General features: G+C 55.3%; 1 protein-coding gene across 1 annotated transcript in view; it reads left to right on the forward strand.

The window, feature by feature from the left end:
* Nucleotides 1-23,712, forward strand: part of CORO2A (coronin 2A) — a 49,498-nt gene that overhangs the window by 18,416 nt on the left and 7,370 nt on the right. The window contains exons 2-7 of the mRNA XM_079789982.1: nucleotides 6,212-6,412; nucleotides 17,186-17,302; nucleotides 18,861-19,010; nucleotides 20,698-20,877; nucleotides 21,577-21,693; nucleotides 23,569-23,673. Coding sequence (XP_079646108.1) covers nucleotides 6,212-6,412; nucleotides 17,186-17,302; nucleotides 18,861-19,010; nucleotides 20,698-20,877; nucleotides 21,577-21,693; nucleotides 23,569-23,673 — 870 coding nt within the window. The remainder of the gene's footprint in view (nucleotides 1-6,211; nucleotides 6,413-17,185; nucleotides 17,303-18,860; nucleotides 19,011-20,697; nucleotides 20,878-21,576; nucleotides 21,694-23,568; nucleotides 23,674-23,712) is intronic.

A 23,712-nucleotide genomic window follows, 5' to 3' on the forward strand; every position in this document is an offset into this window, starting at 1 on the left:
GGAAAGTGGGCCACCTCCTTCAGTGGACAGCGACCGGCCTCTGCTTTGAAGGAGGGATGAAAACTAAGCCTGGGGGATGAGACCCTTGTCACGTCGACCCTGTTGCTGGCGGCAATAAGGACACCTGGTGCCAAGAAGGGGCAGCTACAGGGCCGGCCTCCGATGAGCAGAAATGACTGGACGGAAGTCTCACCAGGAGAAGCAGTGGTGTCCTCTTCCTGCCCGGAGAGAGGGAGGGCTGCAGGTTGAGGGAGCCTTTCATTGACTGCAGGTGGCCTTGGCTTCCCGCCCCTCTCGGGTGCATCAGGATGAATTAGAAAGGAGCTTTCCTAGGCTAGTTTGGGGCCAAGGATAAATCCTACAACAGCTGACAGTTGGTCAGGGTTGGAGTCCAGGTGAGGGACCTGCCCATAACTGGGTGTTTATTATGTTACTTTTTGGTCTTTTATAGACCCCTTCAGACAGAATGCTCTGTGCTCTTACAGTAATATTTGTTTATGTTTATACTAGAGGCCCGATGCACGAAATTTGTGCAAGAGTAGGCCTTCCTTCCCCTGGCTGCCGGCACCGGCTTCCCTCTGGCACCCAGGACCCGGGCTTCCCTCTGGCCACCGGCAGGCACCCAGGACCCGGGCTTCCCTCCGGCCACCGGCAGGCACCCAACCCGGGCTTCCCTTGCAGCCCCGGCTTCATCCAGAAGGTCACCTGGAAGGACGTCTGGCCCAATTAGCATATTATGCTTTCATTATTATAGATAGATAGATAGATAGATAGATAGATAGATAGATAGATATGTGTGTGTGTATTTTATTTTTTTTTTTCAGAGAGAAAGGGAGAGGGAGAGAGGTTGAAACATCAATGATGAGAGAATCATTGATTGGCTACCTCTTGCACACCCCACACTGGCGATAGAGCCCACAGCCCGGGCATGTGCCTTGACTGGGAATCCAACCGTGACCTCCTGGTTCATAGGTCAACACTCAGTCACTGAGCCACGCCGGCTGGGCAATGTTTTAAAACCAGGAAACCTGTGGTTGTAATCTCCCTCTGTTAACGGCGGCAGACATAAGTGTGGTGGTTCGGACTCTCAGGAGGCACGTCTGGGGCTAGTTCACTGACCACAAGGTCAGGTTTTAGGAAAAAGAAATAAACTCCAAATGTCAGATGTGGAACCACAAACTTATAAAGAGACCATGGTAGCCGGCAGCACCAGGCATCTACCCATCCCGGAGGTTCCAAGACCAAATCAGGTAATTTCATTCTTTCCCTGAGGCCGGGAACGGTGCAATTAATGAATCACCTCCTATGCTGCTTTGTACCCACTCAGCTTGGGTTTCCTTTCAGCTACCCTGGAGCTAACACTTGTCCTGCGATGGTGGAGGGCTGGGCTGGGAAGACAGGCCTTTGGGGGCAGGCAGGAAAGTTTCTATGTCTGTCTGTCTGTCTGTCTGTCCGTCTCTCACCTGTCAGAGAGGAGCATGTGGCAGGAAGAGGGGCCTCTGGACAGGATTTGGCTTCTGCTTCCCACCTGCATTGATCCTACTCCTAGGATCTTGGTCAAGTTGCTTCTCCTGCACCAAATAGAGACACAGATCCGCAGGAGAGCTGAGGGCTGGGACAGACAGCCAGCTCCCCACTGCCAGGCATTAAATCAACTCAATGGGATGTTAACCCAGAGATGACTAACTCCTTTGGGAGGGGGGCGGGGAATTCACAGCCCACAGAGCCTAATCCCTTGGCATCGGGGGCCCTAAGCATGCATGGGACAGAATAGGTGCCACCCCTGCTTTGTGCCACGCCTCAGAAAGCCTGCTGTGGCATTGACGTGGACCCAGCCGGATGGGACCGGGCAAGATAGGATGGGTGGCATATAAACCTGGCCGGGATCAGCCATTCTGGGCCAGCCCCTGGGCGAGGCTGAGGGCCCGCTACGGTCTGCATTTCCAGCAAGTGCCTGCTTGTAGGGAAAATAAAACGCCTGTTCTCTGAATTGCTGAGTCCTTAAACTCATGCATGCACGGATACACATGCGTGCACACCACGGGAGTGAGCACTGGGTCCTTGTGAACACTGGTGGATGCAGTGCTCATGCACAGACTTGCACACACAGTGCACACGCAATCGCTCAAAGTTCACTTGCATATATGGGCACACACTCCCATATCCTGGGCAAAGGGAGAGGCTTGGTGCTGCTCCATCCCCCACTTCTGCCCGTTTCCCTCCATGGCAATAGGTCTGGACGAACCTTGGCAGTAAAGATAAGGTGGTGGGATGGGTGGGGTGGGGTGGGGGAAGGAATCTGGGGCAGGGGGCAGAAGGTCACTGGTGTTCAGGCTGCTCCGAGGCCAGCCGGCTTCACCCGTGGAGGCCATCAGCCCCCTTTCTGGAGGGCGTCCACTTAGTTCCCGGAGCCTCGTTCTCCTTCTGGGTGAAGTGGGGGTGGTAATGGTCACGGGCTGAGGTGGGGTCCAGGGTGCAGTGGGTGCGAAAGAGCTTTTGTCATCGTGGTCACGACCTTCAGGAACCTGGGGCTGGAGGCTGCAGACAGCGGGTTCAGCTCCCAGCTCCACCGCTGACACTGTGACCTCGGGGCCCTCACGTCTGGCCGCACCCCTGCATCTGTGATGAGGAGCCAGGTAGCCCTGCCTGCTCAGTTCAGACAGGGGAAGCACTTGGAATGGCCCTGGCGCCTAGCAACCACCCCCCACTGTGAGTTGCCATTTCCGTGGAGGTGACTGTGAGCTCAGGTAGACTTGCCCAGGCCTCTTGAGGCTCCCTGACCCTGGGCAGAGAGCCGTCCCTCGGGCGTGGGACCAAGCTCTGGGCGGTGGAGGGAGAGCTCTGAGAGTGGCCGGAGGGTCTAGGACTGTGGATGGCCCGTGGGTCGTGCTGATTTCAGCAGCCATGACCCACCCCTGGCCCCACAGCCCACCACAGGCACGCAGATGCCAGGGCTGGTGGGTCCCCCTCCTTGGCATTTCACTAACACGTCCTCCCCTCTCCATGCCCTGTGCCGGGTTTCAGCCCAGGTGATCACCGCCTGCCCTCTGGCCCACCCTTCCTTCCTCCCGGCCGTCAGGGGAGTCCGCCTGACCGTGAAGCCCGGTCTCACTGTCCCGCAGTCCCTCCCCATCGCCCTCCGAGCCCAGGTTCTTTAACGTGGCTCCCGAAGGGGTCGGGTCCTCCCCTCGCCCACCTCTTCCCGGCAGGCGCCCGTGCTCTGGCCACACCAAGCACGGCACCTGCTTGCCCACGACCATTGGCTGGGCCTGCGTGGGGCGGGGTGAGTCGGATGGGTAGGCTGTGCTCTGTGACGGATAACCCCACTCTCTCGGCGGTTCACTCTGTCCGTTCCTTTCTCTGTCAGGCTCTATGTCCAACCCGAGTCAGGTGGGGGGAGATGCTCGGTTCCATTCAGTCCCTTGGGGGGACCTAGGATGATGGAAGCTGTACCATCTAGAACACGTGGCTTCTCCTCTCTTCACCAAGGACAGCGTTCTGGAGGGTCACAGGCAGGACCATGGCAGGACCACGGCTGCCAGACGGCACGGAGGCTGGGATGTGAGGGGAGCCGCGCCATTGGCCACAGACAGTCCTCCCACCCCCGACGCTGCTCACAGTGAGGCGGGTGGGGGACCTGGAGCTGAGCCTGCTGCCTTCTCCCGGCTGTCCCACCCCCAGCTGCCACCGAGAGGACAAGACCCTGGGGAGGTCTTTGTCCTGCTGTTCCTTCTAAGAGGACTCCCAGGACCCGCTTCTCCCAGGCCCGGGCCGAGGAGGGCTGTGCTGCTCCTTCGCGGGTGGAGGTTTTTGTCTTAGTCACCCTGACTCCCTCCCTTTCTGACCGTTTCCCTGCTCGCACTGACTGCTGGGAAGCTCAGGCACAAAGCTGAGGTCCCCCTCCTCTGCGTGGAGGGCCCAGCAGCGCGTTCGGGAGCTCAGCGCCCTGGCATTCCAGACGATTTCTGTTGGTTCCTGCGTTTCCCCTCTCTGCCCACTTCCTCGCGTGGCTTTCCCACTGCCTCCTCTCTCCGTTGTGTTTCTGTGAGGCTTCCTGCCTCCTTGCTGGGATCAGATGGGCACTCATTAGACAGTCCCTGCATTCGGTGCTGCCTCCTGGAGCTTTGGCAAACGCAGCCGGCTTTGGGGCAAAGTTGCCAAAAGGAGAGTGGGAATGTCTGAGCTTCCCAGGACAGACCGGCCCCCAGGAGGCAGAGGGGCTACCTGGGAGGGCTCGGCTCATGGGTCTCCCTTGGTCACCACGACCTCCTGAGGCCAACAGTCCGACCTTGTGCCTTTGAACTGAGCGCAGAGAAGAAGAACCTTAAGGGTCCTGACCCCGTGGGAACCAGCCAAACTGTCTTCCTCTGGGAAGTTCCTGGGGCCGGGGGCAGGCAGTGCTCCGGGCTGGGCACTCCTGGAGCTGGGCCTCCTTGTGTTGAGGAACCCTCAGGATGGTGGAGGAGATGAGACCTGACGCCAGAGTCCAAATCAGGGCAGATGGTGTCAGGGACCTCGGGCAGAGGGGAGAGGCGGCTGTGGGGAGCAGAGGAGAACACGGTCTCTGCCACTCGGGGCGTCACGGGAGCTGGGGGCTCCGGAGCTGGGGGTGGAGGATGTGGGGCTGCAGAGGTGGGTACAGGCAGTCGGTGGCTGGGAAGGGCAGGCCAAGCGGCGGGAAAGGCCAGGGCGAAGGCCCAGAAGACGGGGAATGCATGAGCAGACCCAAGGGGTGCAGGGTGGTGCTCGTTATCTGGAAGGCACCCTTTAGGACATGAGCAGGGAAAGTGAATCTTGGAATATGGGGTGGGACCCAACCAGAAGGCCTTGCATGACAGGCTGAGTTTGGCCTTGAACCTGGAGGCAGTAATGCGTGGGGAGCAATGAAGGGTGCTACAAGGTGGGGGCTGGCGGTCAGGAGTACACCCAGGCTTGGTATCCAGAGGGGCCCTCTGCCTTACATGGGGAGCAGAGAGGGGAGGGTCCAGTGGGGTCAGCGAGATTGGGGACGAGGGTTTGACCTGAGCAGCAGCGAGACTGAGGGGAGGCCACACAGTGTCAGGCGTTTGGCCACTCATGAGGCCGAGACCCTCCTACCGGCCATTGGTGATCGGGGCCTCTCACCTCTGGCTGGTACTCTCTTTACTCACATTGCCCAGTTTATGCTTATGTGTGTGTGTGTGTGTGTGTGTGTGTGTGCGTGCGCGCGTGCGCGCTTCTTTTTTAACATCTCCCTGTTAATCTTACCAAACTGCATGTAGTTCCCCAAACATTCCATATTTTCTTCTATCTCGCGGCCTTTGCTCAGCTATTCCATCTGCCTGGGACACCTCCCGCCAGCCCTCTCTTGTCCTGCCAACATGGCTAACTCCTACTCGCCCTTCAAATCACAGCTCACGTGTCACCTCCTCTGGTAAGCCCTCCCTGACTGCCCTGTACACACCTCCATCGTCAGCTACAGCACCCTGGTCGCAGTGGTCCAGACTCCCCCGTGGCCTCTCTCACAGGACTCTTCGCTCCTATAAGGCTGGGCTCAGGCTTACTCTTTCCGAAACCCTGGGGCCTGGCACAGTGTCTAGTCTCTCCCTGGTGCTCAGTAAACATGGAGTGAACAAATGCAAGGCTGGATGGGAAGCCTGGCCAGCTCAAGATGCCGGGGTGAGCATAGTGGTCGTAATTATTACTGTTGGCCAAGGGATCTAGACGTATCATCTAATCTAACCCTCGTGACAGGTCTCTGAGAAGGATACGTTCGTGGTCCCCGTTTTACGGATGAGAAAGGGGAGGCTTCAGAAGCTAAGTCACTTGCCTGCCCAGCTGGCAAGAGGCAGAGCTGGAACTGAAGGGCAGGCTGGCTGGCTCCAGAGGACACAACGTTACCCAGTTGGCTGGGCTGGGAGGGGCGGGGTGGCTGGCCTGTCCGGCGAGATGGTGGATTGGGAATGTGCTGAGGTCTCTCTACCGTTTTTCTGCTCTTTCTGTGTTCACGCTTGGACGGATGAAAAGCAGGCAGGTCAGTGGTAATTACACATCATCTCGCTACATCTCACCGGGTCCAGGGAAGTAGCCACCGAGATAGCCTGTTCCCTGGGTCCATAGCACATCCCTGCCCTGGTTGTGCCCTCTTCTGTGTCCTCCCGCTGAGGCCGCCGTGCACCCCGCTTCCCAGGCAGCGAGCCTCAGACCCCTTGTCCCCGTCTGTCTCCTGCAGATGTCATGGCACCCCCAGTACCGGAGCTCCAAGTTCCGCCACGTCTTTGGCAAACCAGCCAGCAAGGAGAACTGCTACGACTCGGTGCCCATCACCCACAGCGTCCACGACAATCACTTCTGCGCTGTGAACCCCCACTTCATCGCCGTGGTGACGGAGTGTGCTGGAGGGGGCGCCTTCCTCGTCATCCCCCTGCACCAGGTAAGGGCGCCTGGCGAGCCCAGGCCAGGACTGCTCTCCGGAGGCAGCTCAGGGTAGAGGGAACGTAGAAAGAGCCTGCTGTCTGCTACTGTGCCCGGTTCAAACCCTAGACCGGCCTGCTACCAGCCGTGTGACCTTGAATAAGTCATTTCACTTCTGTGAGCCTTCGTTTCTTCCTTGGAAGAATATACTCTCCTGGGATTCCAGCAGTTGCCTCACTATTCCTGGGATGTCCCCTCTACCCCACTGCAAAATAATCCACTCCTGAATAAAATATATTTTTTAACACATTGCCAGGCTTGCACCACATCTGGGAAATCTCCAAAGCCACTTCCTCTCCCCCCTAAAGGAAACCAACCTTAAGCCACAACCTGAGGTAGGAGAGGAAAGCAGTAAGTGAACAGAAAGGACTGGCTGTCCTCAGGGCAGATGTTGGCAGTAGAGGTTGGACCTTAGGCCTTTGCTGATATTTAACCGTGTTGGACCCCCACGTGGCAGTTTCTTATAGATTCACCTAATGGCAGATCTTCTCAGGGGCCTGCGTCTCTGCCTTAAGGGGACCCTCTGAGGGGTCTTGAGCGATGCTGGGTAGGTAGTGCCTCTGGTTTGCAGCAAATGCAGAGACCAGGTCTCTGGAGGAAACAGTTCAGTGTGGACAGGAGTCCCACAGGTTCAGATCAGCGAATCCATCATCTGAGATCACCCAGCACATAAGCCACCAGGAGTCAGAAACAGGACTTCAGAACTAAAAATCACAAATTGGAATCTCATTAACCAGGTGTTCTGCTGGGACCGCCTATACTTGGAATAGAGGGGAAAAAGAACCAATACTTTTTTTATCCATATAGCGCATTGTGGGCACACAGTGGGTGCTCACACATGTTCATTGATTGAACAAATTACCCGGCAGTTGTTCATCAGATTAAACAGAGAGGACATAATTGGCAAAGGGAATGGCACAAGCAAAGGCATGGAGCGGGGACCATGTGGGGACTGTTCAGGGAACACTGCAGAGAGCTGTCTGGCCGGAACAGATGGAACAGTCTGTCTAGGGGAGGAAGGGAAATACCCTGGGGAAGTTAATCGGGGCCCAATGAGAAGGGCCTAGAATGCCGGGGTGAGAAGTGCGAACTGTATTCTAGAAAGATGAAATTTTTCAAGCTGGGGAGGAACAAGTGTACAATGGGATTTGCTGAAAGACGTCAAGGTTAGAGCTGGTAGGACCCCCAGACATGGCCTGTTTGGCTACTTATTTCTTCCACGTTCTGGGTGCTTCTAAAAGATTCTGTCCAGCCCAGCCAGCATGGCTCAATGGTTGAGCATCAGCCTATGAACCAGGAGTTCATGGTTCGATTCCTGGGTTCCGGGCTGGGTCCCCAGTAGAGGGGGCGTGCAGGAGGCAGCCGATCAAGGATTCTCATTATTGATGTTTCTCTCTCTCCCTCTCCCTTCTTCTCTGAAATCAATAAAAAATATATTTAAAAAAAATAAAATAAAAGATTCTGTCCACCAAACAAACTATATTCTTAATTAATTACATGTTAATGTGTTTTCCTGATTTTTATGACCCGGACTTTTTCAGAAGTGCCATGGTTTCTAACTTGCATGAAACGATTAGTATGGGTAGGTGCTGATAACTGCGATGAGAAAATGAATTGGTTTGATGTGATGGCATGTGACCTGGGAGAGGCGAGGGGACCCCGGTTAGAGAGGAGGAGCAGAGAAGGCCTTTCTGGGAGGTGACTGTGGGCAGAGAGCCACTAGAACCCTAGAGGCAGAGTGTTCGGGCAGAAGGCACAGCGGGTGCAGAGGTCCTGCGGTGGGAATGGGTTTGGTCCGTGGTCGGCAAACTGCGGCTCGCGAGCCACATGCGGCTCTTTGGCCCCTTGAGTGTGGCTCTTCCACAAAATACCACAGCCTGGGCGAGTCTATTTTGAAGAAGTGGCATTAGAAGAAGTTTAAGTTTAAAAAATTTGGCTCTCCAAAGAAATTTCAATTGTTGTACTGTTGATATTTGGTTCTGTTGACTAATGAGTTTGCCGACCACTGGGTTTGGTGATTGAGAAACAAACAGGCGTGTTGTCACATGGCAGGAGCAGTGGGAGGTGGTCAGAGAGGGGGCAGGGCTGGGGCTGTGATGACCTGGAGGCCAGGGCAGGAGTCGGGCTCCACTGTGCGTCCAGCGGGACCCCACTCTGGAGGGTGGAGGCGCAGTTGTCCTGAGCAGCTGATCACGGGTAAACGTGCAGTTAGTTCCCTCTGGGCTTTGGAAACAGTATCGTAAGGAGCTTGAGGACACACGGTCATTGCTGCTGGCACAGACTCCCAGGAGCCCAGGCACAGCAGGGGCCGGACTAGTCAGAGCTCCTGCCTGGGGGTCACGACGCGATGCTGATTCGGTGGCTCTGCAGCGGGGCCGGAGAGCCTGCATCCCAGCAGCCCCCAGCGCGGCCCGAGAACACACAGGGTGCCAGTCACCTCTGCCCCTCAGATAAGCACCAAATGACTTCTTCTTCCTTATTTTTTCTTTTTAGTTAAACTTTCTTGTTTTGAGATCATTGCACAGTCACACTCAATAGTAAGAAATAACAGATTCGGTGTGCCCTTCACCCACCCCCCCTCAACAGTAACATCTTGTGAGACTGGAGTTCAGTCTCACCGCCAGGGTCCTGACATCGGTACCATCAAGATGCAGAATACCGCCAGCATCACCAAGATCCCCCAGGCTGCCCGTTTCAGCCACAGCCACTTCCCTCGCTCCCACTCTCACCTTCAGCCTCGACAACCACTCTGTTCTCCATGTCCATGCTCTTGTCATTTTAAGAATGCCACCTGAATGGAACCATATAGCACGGAACCTTTTGGGCTTGACTTTCTTTTTCCACTCAGCATCAACCATCCATCCAAGTTGCTGCGTGTTATCAGTGGCCCGTTCTTTGTTATTGCTGAGTAGTATTCCTTCCGGGGTGTGAACGCACCACAGTTTGTTTAACCATTTACCTGTTGAAGGTCATCTGGATGGTTTCCAGTTTGGGGCTGTTAGGAATAAAGCTGCTACAGGTCTCTGTGGGAACGTGAGTCCGTCTCCAGGTCTGTGGGACACATGCCCAGGAGGGCAGCGACTAGGTCGTCACACGTGTCCTTTTATAAGGAACTGCCAAGCTCTTGGCACAGAGAATTCCTCAGTGTCGGTAAAATATCAGGCGGAGCAGACTCAGACTAGAAGTAACGTGTGTTGTTTATGAGAAATTCAAATACCCCTGGGCATCCCGTAATTTTTATTTGCTAATTCTGGCGACTCTTCTCCCAGGGGGTGCCGCTGCCGCTGATTTGCAAACTACATTTCAGTACTCGACAGTCACCCAGTTCTTTTTTATCATTATGAAAGATTTTCCAACACCAAAGTAGGTAGAAAACAATACAGCAAACTCCTCGACACCCGGATTCTAGAATTTTCAAGACTGCTCCTCTTGCTTCATCCATCCCGTTTCTCCCCCGCACTGAAGTATTCCAAAGCAAACCTTGGACATTTTGTTACTTTATCCCCACAAACTTTTCAATATCCAAGTCTCAAGAGTAAGTGCATTTTCTGTCTCGACCACAACGCCAGGATCGCAGCACGGACCCTGGCTCCTGGGTCACCGACTTCCACTTCATGTGAAACGTCTCTGATGCCTCCTGAGGGCCTCGTTGTGTCTGAATCAGGGTCCAGGACGGCCCCTCGGCACATTTGGTTGATAGTTTCTTACGTCACCACATCCAGGGTGAGGCAGCAGGAATGAGAGGCCGAGGGAGGGGAAGGACACAGGTTCTGATCCCGTCACGCAGCACTGACTCTGGGCGGATAGGACAGTTCTGACGTGGGTGCCATCGGCCCATTTTTTAGGGGAAAGTGGCTCCATTGTACAGATGAGATGCTGAGGCTCAGGGAGATGAATTCCCCGAGGACCCTGAGCAGTAAGAGTGAGGACCCGAATGTGGCCCAGACATAGGTTCCTTGTTGGGTACCAGGGATTATGTCCATCGGGGCAGAGACGCGTCGGTAGGGAGTGCCGTGCGAAGGAAGGGAGGGGAGGAATTTAATGGAGTGCCTGCGCTGGAAGGTGTCCCGGAAGTTCTGCTCCAAAGGGCTAGGCCGCCCCGGGCGGTGTCAGGTGACCCAGAGGGAGTGCCTCTGCAGCCAGGCCCTGCCTTTGGCATGCTGTGACCCAGGGTGACCCCCTTGGAGGGAGGTGCTTGCAGCCTTGGCAACAGAGGGCTGTGCTCAGGGAACAGGGCACGGGGACATGCCAGGTTGGGCTCCTGACCCTGGGGCCCGCTCGCCGCAGATCCACCTCTTGAAGGAAGAAGGGTGGACTTTGCTGTGAGGTGGGGAGGATGGGCAGGGAGGAAGGCAAGGGCAGGCCGTGGGCGCTGGGACGTGGCTGGGAGTGGACCCGGCCAGAGGGGAGCCAGGGGCCTGCGGGGTCGAATGGACACCAGGGCCTGCAGGTGCCTGGGGGAAGGGGCACGTTTGCTGGGCTCTTAGGGGCCAGACGGACCTCCGCAAGCCTGCGTCTAACCAGGTCACTCCCCTGCTCACAGGCCTCCCACGACTCCCCGCTGCCTGCAGATAAGTCCTGCCTTCCTCGCCGAGCTCCCATCGCTGGCCCAGCCGACAGTTTGACTCTCAGAGCCTCCCGTAGCATCTCCTGTTCCCTCCACACTCAGCTCCCCTGCCTAGAAGTGCGAGGCGTGGGCTAGGCCTTTTTTTAAGTCCCTTTCAGTTCTTTGGGTCGGTTTGGCCTGGAAAAGAACTCACTCGAGGAATGGGTCCTCTGCCTTCAAATTTCCCAGGGGCTGGCCTCGGAGGGATGGAAAGGGTGTCTATGGGGTCCCAAAGGACAGAGCAGGGCCAGAAGCAGGAAGTGAGGGGAGCGGGAGGGCCACACGGAGGCCACACCAGGCTCGAAGGAAGAAGTGTTTTCTCACAGTCAATATGGTCTGAAAGCGGAACAAAACGCCTGGGTTGAGAGTGAGCTCCCCGTCTCTGGGGGTGACCAAGGAGGGTTACCCGAGAACCTCTGAGGTTCACCGCCTCCAACCCTGGGTGTGGGTTTCTGCCGTAAACCATCCTCATGCTCATCTGAGTCCTCGTGGGGGAGGGCTGGGGAATGATGCCCTGATCCTTACAGAAACGGGATTTGCATTTTAGCAGCAAGTGTGTTCCCAGGATTAGGGAATGCTCCTGTCATCCTTCCCTCTGCTCCGCTCTCTCTCCTGGGCAGCCCCCGGCCCCACGTCTGAACCCCTCTAATCAGGACGTAACTCATCTGTCCACACGTCCGTCTCTGTATAGGGTCCAGCCCTGAGCCCTGTGCAGGGTGACGTTCGGAGCAACAATAAAACTGGATAATCGTGACTAACTCCGATGACCTTGCCCAGAAGAGAGAGCGGAGCAGAGGGAAGGATGACAGGAGCATTCCCTAATCCTGGGAACACACTTGCTGCTAAAATGCAAATCCCGTTTCTTTAAGGATCAGGGCATCATTCCCCAGCCCTCCCCCACGAGGACTCAGATGAGCATGAGGATGGTTTACGGCTGGGGGGCAGGGACTCCTCTCATCTGGCCTCCCTCCCATCCCACTTTTCAGTCTGCCTTCCCTGCTGCCTGCTTCAGGACCCTTCCCACTTACAACCTGCCTACAGCTCTGCCTTTTTTACCTAAAATTCCTGTCCTCCTCCCTGGCCTGGTCAAAGTCTCCCTCTCTTTAAGGCCCAATTCAAAGGTCCCCTCCTTCTCCAGGAAGCCTTCTCGGATTGATCCCCAGGGCCTCTCCTCTGCCTCTCTCTCCAAGCCCTGGGTATACTACCTCACGCCCTCCCCAGACTGGCAGCTCCTGGGGTGCAGGGACTCACCTTCTGCCCCGTGTGCACACATTGTGGGACCTGGCACGTAGTAGGTCCTCAGTGAAAGGTCTGCCTGATGCTGATGGGAACAATGGTGTGAGGATAGCAAGAGGCAGGCCAGGCAGTGAGAGGAAGCGTTCCCCGTTCTCGTGGCTTGGCCATGGACTGGCTCTGTGGCCCCCAGCACACGTTGCCAACCCTCGATCCCCAGCTTCTGCATTATAAATGGGGACTCTTGTACTACTTCCTGGGGTGGTTGGGAAGTGAATCAAGTAATAGGAGCAGAGCACCCAGCACAGGGCCTGACACATAAATGACGCTAAGTAATGGTTCCTCAAAAAAAAAAAAAAAAATTTGCAGACCTGCCCCTTGTAGAGTGAGAATGTGCTTGAGCTGTCCCTGGGAATACGATCAAGGCATCGATTTATTCAGCGAGGCAGCCCTGGAGCGAATGCCCATCAGTTGGGCAGGACGTGACGGGAGTCCCTCTGCAGAAGTGTGGCCTCACACTGAGTGCCTCCCTGGGCCCCCGAATCGTTTGGAGCAACAATAAAACTGGATAATGGTGACTAACTCCGATGACCTTCCACTGACAGGTTCACCGAGGACGTACCACGTGCCAGGCACTGTCTTTGGCATTTATGTGTATTAACTCATTTAATCCTCATGCCCACCCTGTGAGGTCCTGCTGCTGCTGCCATTTTGTAAATGAGGAAACTGAGGCACAGAGCGCCGAGGTCACTTGTCCAAGGTCACGCAGTAGTGAATGCTATAGCAGCTTTCAGACTCAGGAGCCACCTGCCCACCTGACCTCGCAGGCACACTGTGCAGGCCGCCGCCGCCTGCCCCCACCACCCCTGCCTCCCATGTCCACTCTGGGCTGTTGGGAGGGTCCCTGGAGGCCATGACTGTGAGGGTCACTGAGGCCACTCCAAGCCGAGCCAGGTTCTCCGAGGTCTGTGAGGCAAGCAGACGTATCTCCCCTGATTTAGAGCTTGTGTCCCCCGTAAATCATAGGCCTGGTCCTGGCTGACTGCTGGCCTGGGGGGCAGAGGGCGGAAGTGGCCTCCTGATTATAAATGTCCTGCCCTGCCAGGGCTATTAGCAGCCCAGTCAATAGCCCATCCGTCTGGCTAATGCCTGCTAATGTGGGTCCTCAGCACAAAACCCTTTCAGGCACCGAGCAGCCTGCCGCCTCAGGGGAGGGCCGAGCGCTGGGCCGGGCCTCTGCTCTGAGAGGCCTGGAGGAGCCCACGCTCAGCTCTGGGAGCTGCTTCGTCGGAGGAGCCTGAAGCGCCTCCTGGGCTGACCCGGGAGCTGTGGGTCTGAATGGGGCTCTGGGCACTTTGCCTCCTGTCAGCCAAGGCCGGCCGACACTCAGCTCTTCCGAGCCGCCCTCAGGGCAGAAATTGGGGCATGGCCCTGGGCCAGTGTAGAGATAAAGGCCCTGAGAGCAACTGGGTGTGCCGTGGCCCAAGACCCAGCACTGCTCATGCCCTTTGACCCAGGAAAGGATGCAAGAGAAGGGAAAGGCTGTGTGCAGGAAGGGGGCAGGACACTGACTCAGAAAGGGCTGAGCTACCTCAGCACGGGAAGGACCCCACAGCTCACCGCCCTGGGCTTGACCCTGCACAGAACCTGGGCAAGCCCCTCCTGCAGCGGGGGTCAGGGAGAGAGGGGGTGACCCCCTGCTGGTGCCTGCCACCCGCAGGTACGGAGCTGTGCTGGCTTTTTACCACTCCCGGTCTCTCAGCCCTTCAAGTCCTGCAGTTTTAGAACATTTTTGGCTAATCCTGGAAGGACCCGACTTTTCAGAAAGTCTGGAATTTTATCTTAAATACCTTTTTATTATAAAATTTACAGTTTTTATAGAAAGTTTGGAGGAAAATTTTTTAAAGACATAGAAGACGATAAAAATCATTCATTTAGCCCTAACTGGTTTGGCTCAATGGATAGAGCGTCTGCCTTCGGACTGAAGGGTCCCAGGTTCGATTCTGGTCAAGGGCATGTACCTTGGTTGCAGGCACATCCCCAGTAGGGAGTGTGCAGGAGGCAGCTGATTGATGTTTCTAACTCTCTATCCTTCTCCCTTCCTCTCTGTAAAAAATCAATAAAATGTATTTTTAAAAAACCACTCATTTATCCCACCATCTAGAGATAACCATTAATAGCATTTTGGTGTATTTTTGCCCAGTTGTTTTTTCTCAGTTTTGATATACACATGGACGTGCGTACACACCCACACATATACACATAATAATAGCTGCTCTTATCTGAGCACTTACACCCATTGGGGCATCACCAGTAGGCTTTCCTCGCACAGTGGCTCACTTTACCCCATAGCAGTTCTGCCAGGGAGAGATGATTATTCACTCATTTTATAGATGGGGAAAAGGTAAAGTTTGAGCAGACACGATCAGATTTCAGTCCTGAAAGCTCACCTGGTGACAGCGTGCAGGCCGAGAGCCTGGGCGAGGGGCCCACGGCTGGACCACGGTCCCGTGCAGACCTGAGCCAGGGCCCGTGGGAGCAGGGTTCTCGCTGCAGGGCCCTGGCGCCAGGTGCTGCCCCTGCTGCAGGGGGCAGGGAGCATGCCCTCTCTCTCTTCCCTGTCCAGGGACTCTTTTTTTTTCAGCCGTGGAGAAGGCAGGACCATCAGAAAGAAATGGAACGTTAGGCCGCCTCTTCACACATCACTATCAGCGCCTGTCCAAATTCTTTCGCTCTTTCTCTGAATGGGTACGTGAGGGGATTTTTTTTCTGAATTCTTTGAGGGTACATTACGTCCATCTTTGCCCTTTACCCCTAAATACTTGAGTGTATTTGGGGATATTCTGTAACATAACCTCAGTATCAAGTTCACATTGCAATAGTACTTCAATCTACTGTCCATTTTCCAAATTTGTCAAGTAACATCCTTTGTAGAGTCCCCCCTCCAGTAAAGGGTCCATTCCAGGGGAGGTGTCTGGTACCCTTCTTGAGGGGTGAGAGCTGAGTTGGGCAGTGTATTTCTGAAGGCGAGCCCAGGACCACCGCCTCTGTTTGCAGACCTACTATGATGCATGCATGAAAGCCCCCACAATCCGGGGGCTCAGTTGTCTGTCTCCCAGTTTGGCTGGCGTGGCGGGGCAGCCCTGTGTCTGTTCTCATAGCAGCTGCCCTCGCAGTCTTACTAAGCAAGGTCAGAGACCACCCCGGTGCCTTCGCTCAGCCTCGCGCGGGCAGTCGCAGGCTGTCCCACAAAAGCGCGGTGCCCGCTGCGGAGCTGGGGAGGTGCGGGGAGGAGAGGAGGTGGGTGTCCCCTGGGTTCACCCTGTCTTGAAAGTTCCTTTTTTTAAATCCTGAGACTGTTGACTCGGCGAGGTCAGATACTACGTCTTGAGCTCACCCGGCACCTCGCAGAGTGCTGTCTCCTAGGTTCCTCCTAAAGATTTGCTGAATGAAGAGCTGTGGGCCCGTTTTCCTCTTAGCTGTCTCTGTCACTCAGATACGAGAGCAGGCGGGGGGGGGGGGGGGGGGGGGGCGGGCATTCTGGTGGGTGGGCTCCGGAGCCCGAGGCCGATGGTGCCTGTGGGCCGTGCTGCATGGGCAGGCGGAGGGCCCGGCCCGGCTCCGTGTGCTGCCAGGACCGTGCAGTGTGGGGTGTAAAATGCGTGTGCTGGTCGCTGCCAACTCCCGTGTCTGTGCCTGAACCCATGCGGCTCCCCGCGGCCCAGGAGATACCCCAGTGTGTGAATAGTGGTTGGAAATTTCAGCTTCAGGGTTACATGGCATGCGCTCTGGGATCTGTGTGTCCCCCCCACCCCACCCCACCCCCCGCTCCCCGCCGCCCCGGCTCAGGAATTCTCAGCGGGAAGGGAGAGAGGGGAAGGGGAGGTCCTTCCTTTTTAATTGAACTGTAATTCACAGACCGTAAAACTCACCATTTTAAAGTGTAGGCGTCAGTGGGTTTTAGTATTTTCCATGGTTGTGCCGCCATCACCACTCTCTCATTTCCAAGTAGCTTCATCGCCCCGAAAAGAGACCCGGGACCCATTAGCAGTCACTCCCCACTGCCCCTCCCCGAAGCCACTCACCTGCTTCCGTCTCTGGCTTTACCTGGTCTGAATTTTTCATATGCAGTCAGTCAGGGTTTTGGATGCCAGGTACCAGGGGATGTGATAATATGCTCAAGCAATGAAACCACATCTGGTGTATCATCTAAGTGGCTTTTGCTGTCTGACTGATGCACTTAGCGTGTTTCCAGGGTTCATCCATGTTGGAGCATGCATCAGTACTTCGTTCTTTGACTGACTGAATAATATCCCATTGTATGAATACACTGCCTTTTGTATACCCATTCATCTGTCGAGGGACATTGTTTCCGCCTTTGGACAATTTTGAATAATGTTGCTGTGAACATTGATGTACAAGTTTTTTGTAGACCTACATTTTCATTTCTCTTGGGGATATACCTGCAAGTGAAATTGTAGGGTCACATGGTAGCTATGTTTACCCTTTGGAGGATCTGCCAGACTGTTCTCCAGTTTTGCCTCCCCACCAGCAGTGTGTGAAAGGAAACGTCCTTTTATCGAACACCTCCTGTGTGCAAGGCCTGAATTCATAACCCGTGCTAGACCCTTTCCACGCCTGGTCTCCTATGGCCCTCACACCAACCCTGTGAAATACCTGTGTCATTTCACTGAGGGAGACACTGAGGCTCAGAGCAGGGATGTGACTCCCCCAAGGTCACACCGGGAAGAGGGGTGAGTCCTAGAGTCACACCCAGTTCTGCCCCTTACGTTTCCCCGTCTACTCAGTGATTGCTGACTGAATGAATGACCGGCAGGTGCTAAAGTGGACTTCGCCCCACCCCCCTCACTCCTCCCGGGCATTGTTTTGCAGACAGGAAAATTGGACCCCCACTACCCAAAGGTCTGCGGGCACAGAGGGAACGTCTTAGACATCAAGTGGAACCCTTTTGACGACTTTGAAATCGCCTCTGCTTCTGAAGATGCCACGGTGAGTATCGGCACATAAGGCTGTTCTCTGACCAAAAGGAGTGGGATTGGGGCAGAGGGAGATGGAACTCAGCTCTGATGCTCCTGACTCCTTCATCCTTCATGAGGTGAGGTTACTGTGTGGGGAGGGGAGTCATTTAGATTTTGACCTTGGGGCATGACCCCTTCTCTCCTTGGGCCTCAGTTTCTCCACCTCTAAAATGGGCATAATAGCTCCAACTGCCTAGTGAAGATCCAGTGAGATTCGTGAGTTCCATTGGGAAAGTCCCTCTTCTGGGGGAACTCTAAAATGCCACGAGGAGCAATTTTATTGTGGCCAGAAAATACTGTGCCACTTTCAAACAGTAGTGAAGCAAATTTTCAAAGGATTAGAGTGGGAACCATATATGAATATGGACACCAAAACCACCCCAAAGCTTCAGTCCCACCAACTTTTTTGAGCTCCTATTCTGTACCAGGGACCTAATCCCTGTACCCACAATGTTCAGTGTTATTTATTTATAATTTTTATTCTAGGCCAATTGTAAAACGTGGTGGCTATAGCTTAGAACAAAAGACACCAATCTGATCAGGTGATTCAAGTACGGATAAATTTCATAGTTACCATTTATTGTGAGCCCACTGTGCTCCTCATTACACATATCATTTCACTCAGTCTTCCCTTCGCAGCAACCTCACAAGGTAGGACAATTTTCTGGTGTATAGAAGCCGAGGATCTGAGAGGTACAGCTCTTTGCCCTACATCGCACAGTTTGTAGAGGCAGCGCCAGACCTCAAACCGAGGACTTGTTTCTATTCCCACTGCGCGATGCCAGTTCTCTAAAGTGCAGCAGCCACAGATGGGGGAAGTGAGGAAATAATACTAGAAACGTTGGCAATGGAGGGTTGTAGCTCCTGAGCCCTAGGTTTAGCTCAGAGCTGCCTGGCAGCCAAGGCAAAAAGGGAAGTAGAATGTCCTGCAGAACCCTCGCTGTCTGATCACAGGAAGCACACCAGCTCATCAGGACAAGAAGGTAGAAAATTCTGAGTTTCCAGAGGGGATGCTGAGGAACATAAAAGGGGCCCCTTCGGAAGGGCCTGCCCTGTCCGGCTCCGGAGATTGTGTTGGCTGACTCCCTAGTCCCCTGAAGATTCAGCACAAACCCTTCCTCTGGCCATTCAAGGCTCCACCCTGGGCCTTGGAGACCAGGGGCAGGAGGAGACCACGGTACTTTGGGGGGTGTTCTGTGCTGGAAGGCAAATCTGCTCTGGCACCCAGCCTGAGAGTCAGGCCTGTGGCCCATCTACCCACCCACTACCTCAGGTCATTAGGATGGCAAAGGTTACGGGGGGCAGATCGGGAGGCCTGGATTCATCTCTGGTCAACGCCAGCCCTGCTTGGGCGGGAGGACCTTGGCAAAGCCCGTCCCTCTGAGGTGCCCCAGCTGCCCCTCCCCTGAGGGAGAGGTGGATACAGAGCGAACACCCCGTCCCTTCTGCTGGCCGCTGCCAGCTCTGAGGGTGGTGGGGTGCCACGGCGGCCCTGGCTAACACCCCCCTGGGCCTTGTATCCCCGGCAGATCAAGATCTGGGCCATCCCCAAGCAGCTGCTGTCCAGGAACTTCACAGCCTACAGGAAGGAGCTGGTGGGCCACTCCCGCAGAGTGGGCCTGGTGGAGTGGCACCCCACGGCGGCCAACATCCTCTTCAGCGCCGGCTACGACTACAAGGTGGGTCTGCGTGCAGCTCCCTGGGGCTGCCCGGACAAACGACCACGCCGAGTGGCTGAAGACAACGGAGATGCACTCCCGCACAGTTCCGGAGACTAGCCATCCTAACTCCAGGCGAGAGGAGGCCGGGCTTCCTCCGGGGACTCTGAGGAAGAATCCTTCTGAGTCTTCCAGCTTCCAGTGGCTCCCGGCACGCCTTGGCTTGTGGCCGCATCCCTTCAACCTGCCCTCGTTGTCACATGGCCTCCTTTTCTGTGTGTCTGTGTATTTTCTCTTCTTTTTTATAAGGACACCAGTCAGCCCAGCTGGTGTGGCTCAGTGGTTGAGCGTCAACCTATGAACCAGGAGGTCATGGTTCAATTCCTGGTCAGGGCACATGCCTGGGTTTTGGGCTTGGCTCCCAGTAAGGGGTGTGCAGGAAGCAGCCGATCAATGATTCTCTTTCATCATTCATGTTTCTCTCTCTTCCTCTCCCTTCCTCTCTGAAATCAATAATAATAATTTTTTTTAAAAAAGGACACCAGCCATTGGATTTAGGGCCCACTCAGTCAGTATGCCCTCATTAGAACTAATTACATAAGCAAAGGCCTATTCCAAATAAGGCCACATTCTGAGGTTCCAGGTGGACGAAGGACACTATTCAACCCCGTAGTCTGCCTGGAGGGGGTGGGCTGGGCCCTGTGGAGGGGGAAATCCATGGTGAGGGCAACTGAGATTCTATTCCGACTCACCTCTGACTTGCAGTGTGACCCGGGAAAGTCCTTGTCTTCTCCAGCCCCAGTTTCTCAATCCGTACACAGATGGAGTTGGTGTGACCATAGCTGTGGCTTTTAAACTCTTCCCTCCACAGCTCCACGGGGCTTTACTGAGGCAGCTGAGGGGCCTCTGTGCTGGGTAAAACGGGAGCGGTGGGGCGGGCTTCTCCCCCTTCAGACCAGAAGTGCTCTTTATCTGTCTAGACCAGGGGTCCTCAAACTTTTTAAACAGGGGGCCAGTTCACTGTCCCTCAGACCGTTGGAGGGCCGGACTATAGTTTAAAAAACAAAACTATGAACAAATTCCTATGCACACTGCACATATCTTATTTTGAAGTAAAAAAACAAAACGGCAAAAACACCTGGCGGGCCGGATAAATGTCCTCGGCGGGCCGCATGTGGCCCACGGGCCGTAGTTTGAGGACGCCTGGTCTAGGGTGTGTCTGCAGGGCGACTGCTTGGGGTTGTGCAGGTTCCTCTGTACACAACGCCAGGGGGCACTGTTCCCATCACAGGCTATGGGGATGGATTGCCCTGGAGCTGTGCAGTGCAAGCACACTGCTCTCAGAGCCTGTGCAGCCAGACACGGCAGTCCTGTTTGCCTGTGCGAGGTGGGAACTGCTGTTTGAAACCCCCTGGACTAGCTGGTCCCCCAGGTCCTCCTAGCGTGGATGTTTCATGGCTCCCAGGCAGAGGCAGATGGTATTTTTTTTTTCACGGCCAAGACAGCCTGACTCCCGGCTCTCCCCTCCCACCACGAGGCAGCTTCAAGCCGGCAGATTCATCCCCCAACCTGAGGCCTCTTGGCCAGACAGCCATCTGTGGCTTCCCCCCGGGGGATACCATGTTTCACTACGGCCCGGCCGGCGTGTGACTGTGGGGGCCAGGGGCGGGGAGGCCGCCGTGCTCAGAGCCGGCTCTTTGCCGCGCAGGTGATGGTCTGGAACCTGGATACAAAGGAGTCTGTAATCGTGAGCCCCGTGAAGACAATCGACTGTCACCAAGACGTGATCCTCTCTATGTCCTTCAACACCAACGGCAGCCTGCTGGCCACCACCTGTAAAGACCGCAAGATTCGGGTTCTCGACCCCCGAGCAGGGACCGTCCTCCAGGTCAGTGCTAGGCTGGAGGCTGGCTTGGGGTCAGAGGAGCAAGGAGTGGAGTGGAGATGGTGGAGGCTTCTGAGAACAGGGCAGTAATGCTGTTCATTACAGTAATGGAAGTTCTGCCCAAGCCTTCCCACGTGTCAGCCCCATTTCTCAGATGAGGAAACTGAGGTAGGATGTGTCATCCCCATTTTTCAGATGAGGAAACTGAGGTAGGATGTGTCAGCCCCATTTTTCAGATGAGAAAACTGAGGCTGAAGAGAGGCTAAGCGACATGCCCACATCGAAAGCTAGTATTGAACCTGGTCTCGCGCCAAAGCTTGTCAGTGTGCCTCCGCTCTGTCAAGGGGCATGACATGGGTCGGAGACCTCAGGGTACCACTGCTGATCCGCTATGAGACGTGACCTTAGGCACGCACTTTTAGGTGGCCAAGCCTCTGTTTCCTCATCTGCAAGAATGGGCTGTTAGTCTTTCCCCTCAGAGCATTAGATGAGATAGCCCAGCCCCATGCTTTGCATATAGTGGGTGCTCAATAATCTTTCCACAAGAGCATGGAACTGGGCAAAAATTTGCCTCTTGCAGCTCAGAAAAATAGCCCTGGAAGGGTTCTCCAGGCAGAGCTGGGGTGAGGAAGGAAGGCATTCCAGGTGGAGCAGCAGCATAAGCAAAGGCAAGGGCGTCCCTGACTGCACATGTCCCTCCAGGAAGCCAGCTACAAGGGGCACCGGGCCAACAAAGTGCTGTTCCTGGGGAACCTGAAGAAGCTGCTGTCCACAGGCACATCCCGGTGGAACAACCGGCAGATTGCCCTGTGGGACCAGGTGAGTCTCCCACGCAACGCCACCAACACCCCCCATCATCGCTCCTTAGCTGAGTTCTGGCTTCATTCATTCATTCATTCATTCACTCACTCACTCATTGATTGAATGTATTGATGAATAACAGGAAGATGCCAACAGCCTGAAGGCACAAGCCCAGACCTTGGGCATCCTCTAGTTCAAAGAGGGAGACTGGTCAGGACAGAGGATGGGGGGGGACACGTGGCCCCGTCTGGACCAGGACGGGGTGGAAGGGAGGAGAGGGCCTCTGGGCAGAAGGAACAGCTGGAGCAGAACTTGGGACAAAGGACTGAGGCAAGTGGGCAGGAGGAGCTGCATGTTGGGGGCAGGGGTGCAGCCGGGGAGTTGGAGGGGGGCAGGTCAAGAAGTGTTGATTCAAGGAGCACTTGGCCGGAGTTTCAAAGACCAGACAGATCACTTTCTTCTCTCTGAATCTCCTTCTTCATTCTATCTAATAAAAGGGTAATATGCAAATTGACTGTCACTCCGACACACAAGATGGCCACCCCCATGTGGACACAACTGCCCTCCCCTGCTGGCCAGTTGTGGGCAATCAGGCCAGCAGGGGAGGGCAGTTAGGGGCAACCCGGCCTGCAGGGGAGGGCAGTTGGGAGCAACTAGGCCTGCAGGGGAGGGCAGTTGGGAGGAACCAGGCCTGAAGGGGAGGGCAGTTGGGGGGACCAGGCTGGCAGGAGAGGGCAGTTAGGGGCAATTGGGCTGGCAGGGGAGGGCAGTTGGGGGTAACCAGGCTGGCAGGGGAGGGCAGTTGGGGGTGACCAGGCCGGCAGGAGAGGGCAGTTAGGGGTAATTGGGCCAGCAGGGGAGCAGTTAGGCATTGATCAGGCTGGCAGAGGAGTGGTTAGGGGGTGATCAGGCTGGCAGGCAGGTGAGCGGTTGGGAGCCAGCAGTCCTGGATTGTGAGAGGGATGTCCGACTGCAGGGATCGGGCCTAAACGGGCAGTTGGACATCCCTCAAGGGGTCCCAGATTGGAGAGGGTGCAGGCTGGGCTGAGGGACACATACCCCCCCCCACCGCCCCCATGCACGAATTTCCTGCACTGGGCCTCTAGTGAGAATAAATAACAAAACAGGTGGTAGAAGGCTAGAGTGAGATCAGGTGTGTGAGAAGTCATTCATTAAGGGCAAAATGCTGCACAATACAAGGTGGTGCACTCTCTCACACACACATGCACTCACATACACACACTCAGTCTCTCTCACACACATACACACAGTCTCTCTCTCACACACTCACATACACACACTCAGTCTCTCTCACACTCACATACACACACTCAGTCTCTCTCTCACACACTCAGTCTTTCTCTCTCACACACTCACATACACACACTCAGTCTCTCTCACACACTCACATACACACACTCAGTCTCTCTCACACACACATACACTCAGTCTCTCTCACACACACATACACACACTCAGTCTCTCTCTCACACACACAGTCTCTCTCACACACTCACATACACACACTCAGTCTCTCTCACACACTCACATACACACTCAGTCTCTCACACACACATACACACACTCAGTCTCTCTCACACACTCACACTCAGTCTCTCTCACACACTCACACACACTCAGTCTCTCTCTCACACACTCACATACACACACTCAGTATCTCTCACACACTCACATACACACAGTCTCTCACACACTCACATTCTCTCTCTCTCTCTCTCTCTCTCTCTCTCTCTCTCTCTCTCTCTCTCTCCCCCCAACACATACACACACACACCCCCATCCAGAGCCCCGTGGCAGGAATTCTTAGCTCAGAGAGCACCACCGAGGACCCCAGGAGTGACCTGCAGGCGTCCTGGTCCCCTTCCCTTGCAGGACGACCTCTCCGTGCCTCTCACAGAGGAGGACCTGGATGGCTCCTCCGGCGTGCTGTTCCCCTTCTATGACTCGGACACCAACATGCTCTACGTGGTGGGGAAGGTCAGTGTGGCACGGGAGGAAGGTGGCCTCATGGAATCC

The sequence above is a fragment of the Cnephaeus nilssonii genome (genome assembly GCF_951640355.1).
Source record: "Cnephaeus nilssonii genome assembly, chromosome: 14".
In the NCBI taxonomy this organism is placed as follows: Eukaryota; Metazoa; Chordata; class Mammalia; order Chiroptera; family Vespertilionidae; genus Cnephaeus; species Cnephaeus nilssonii.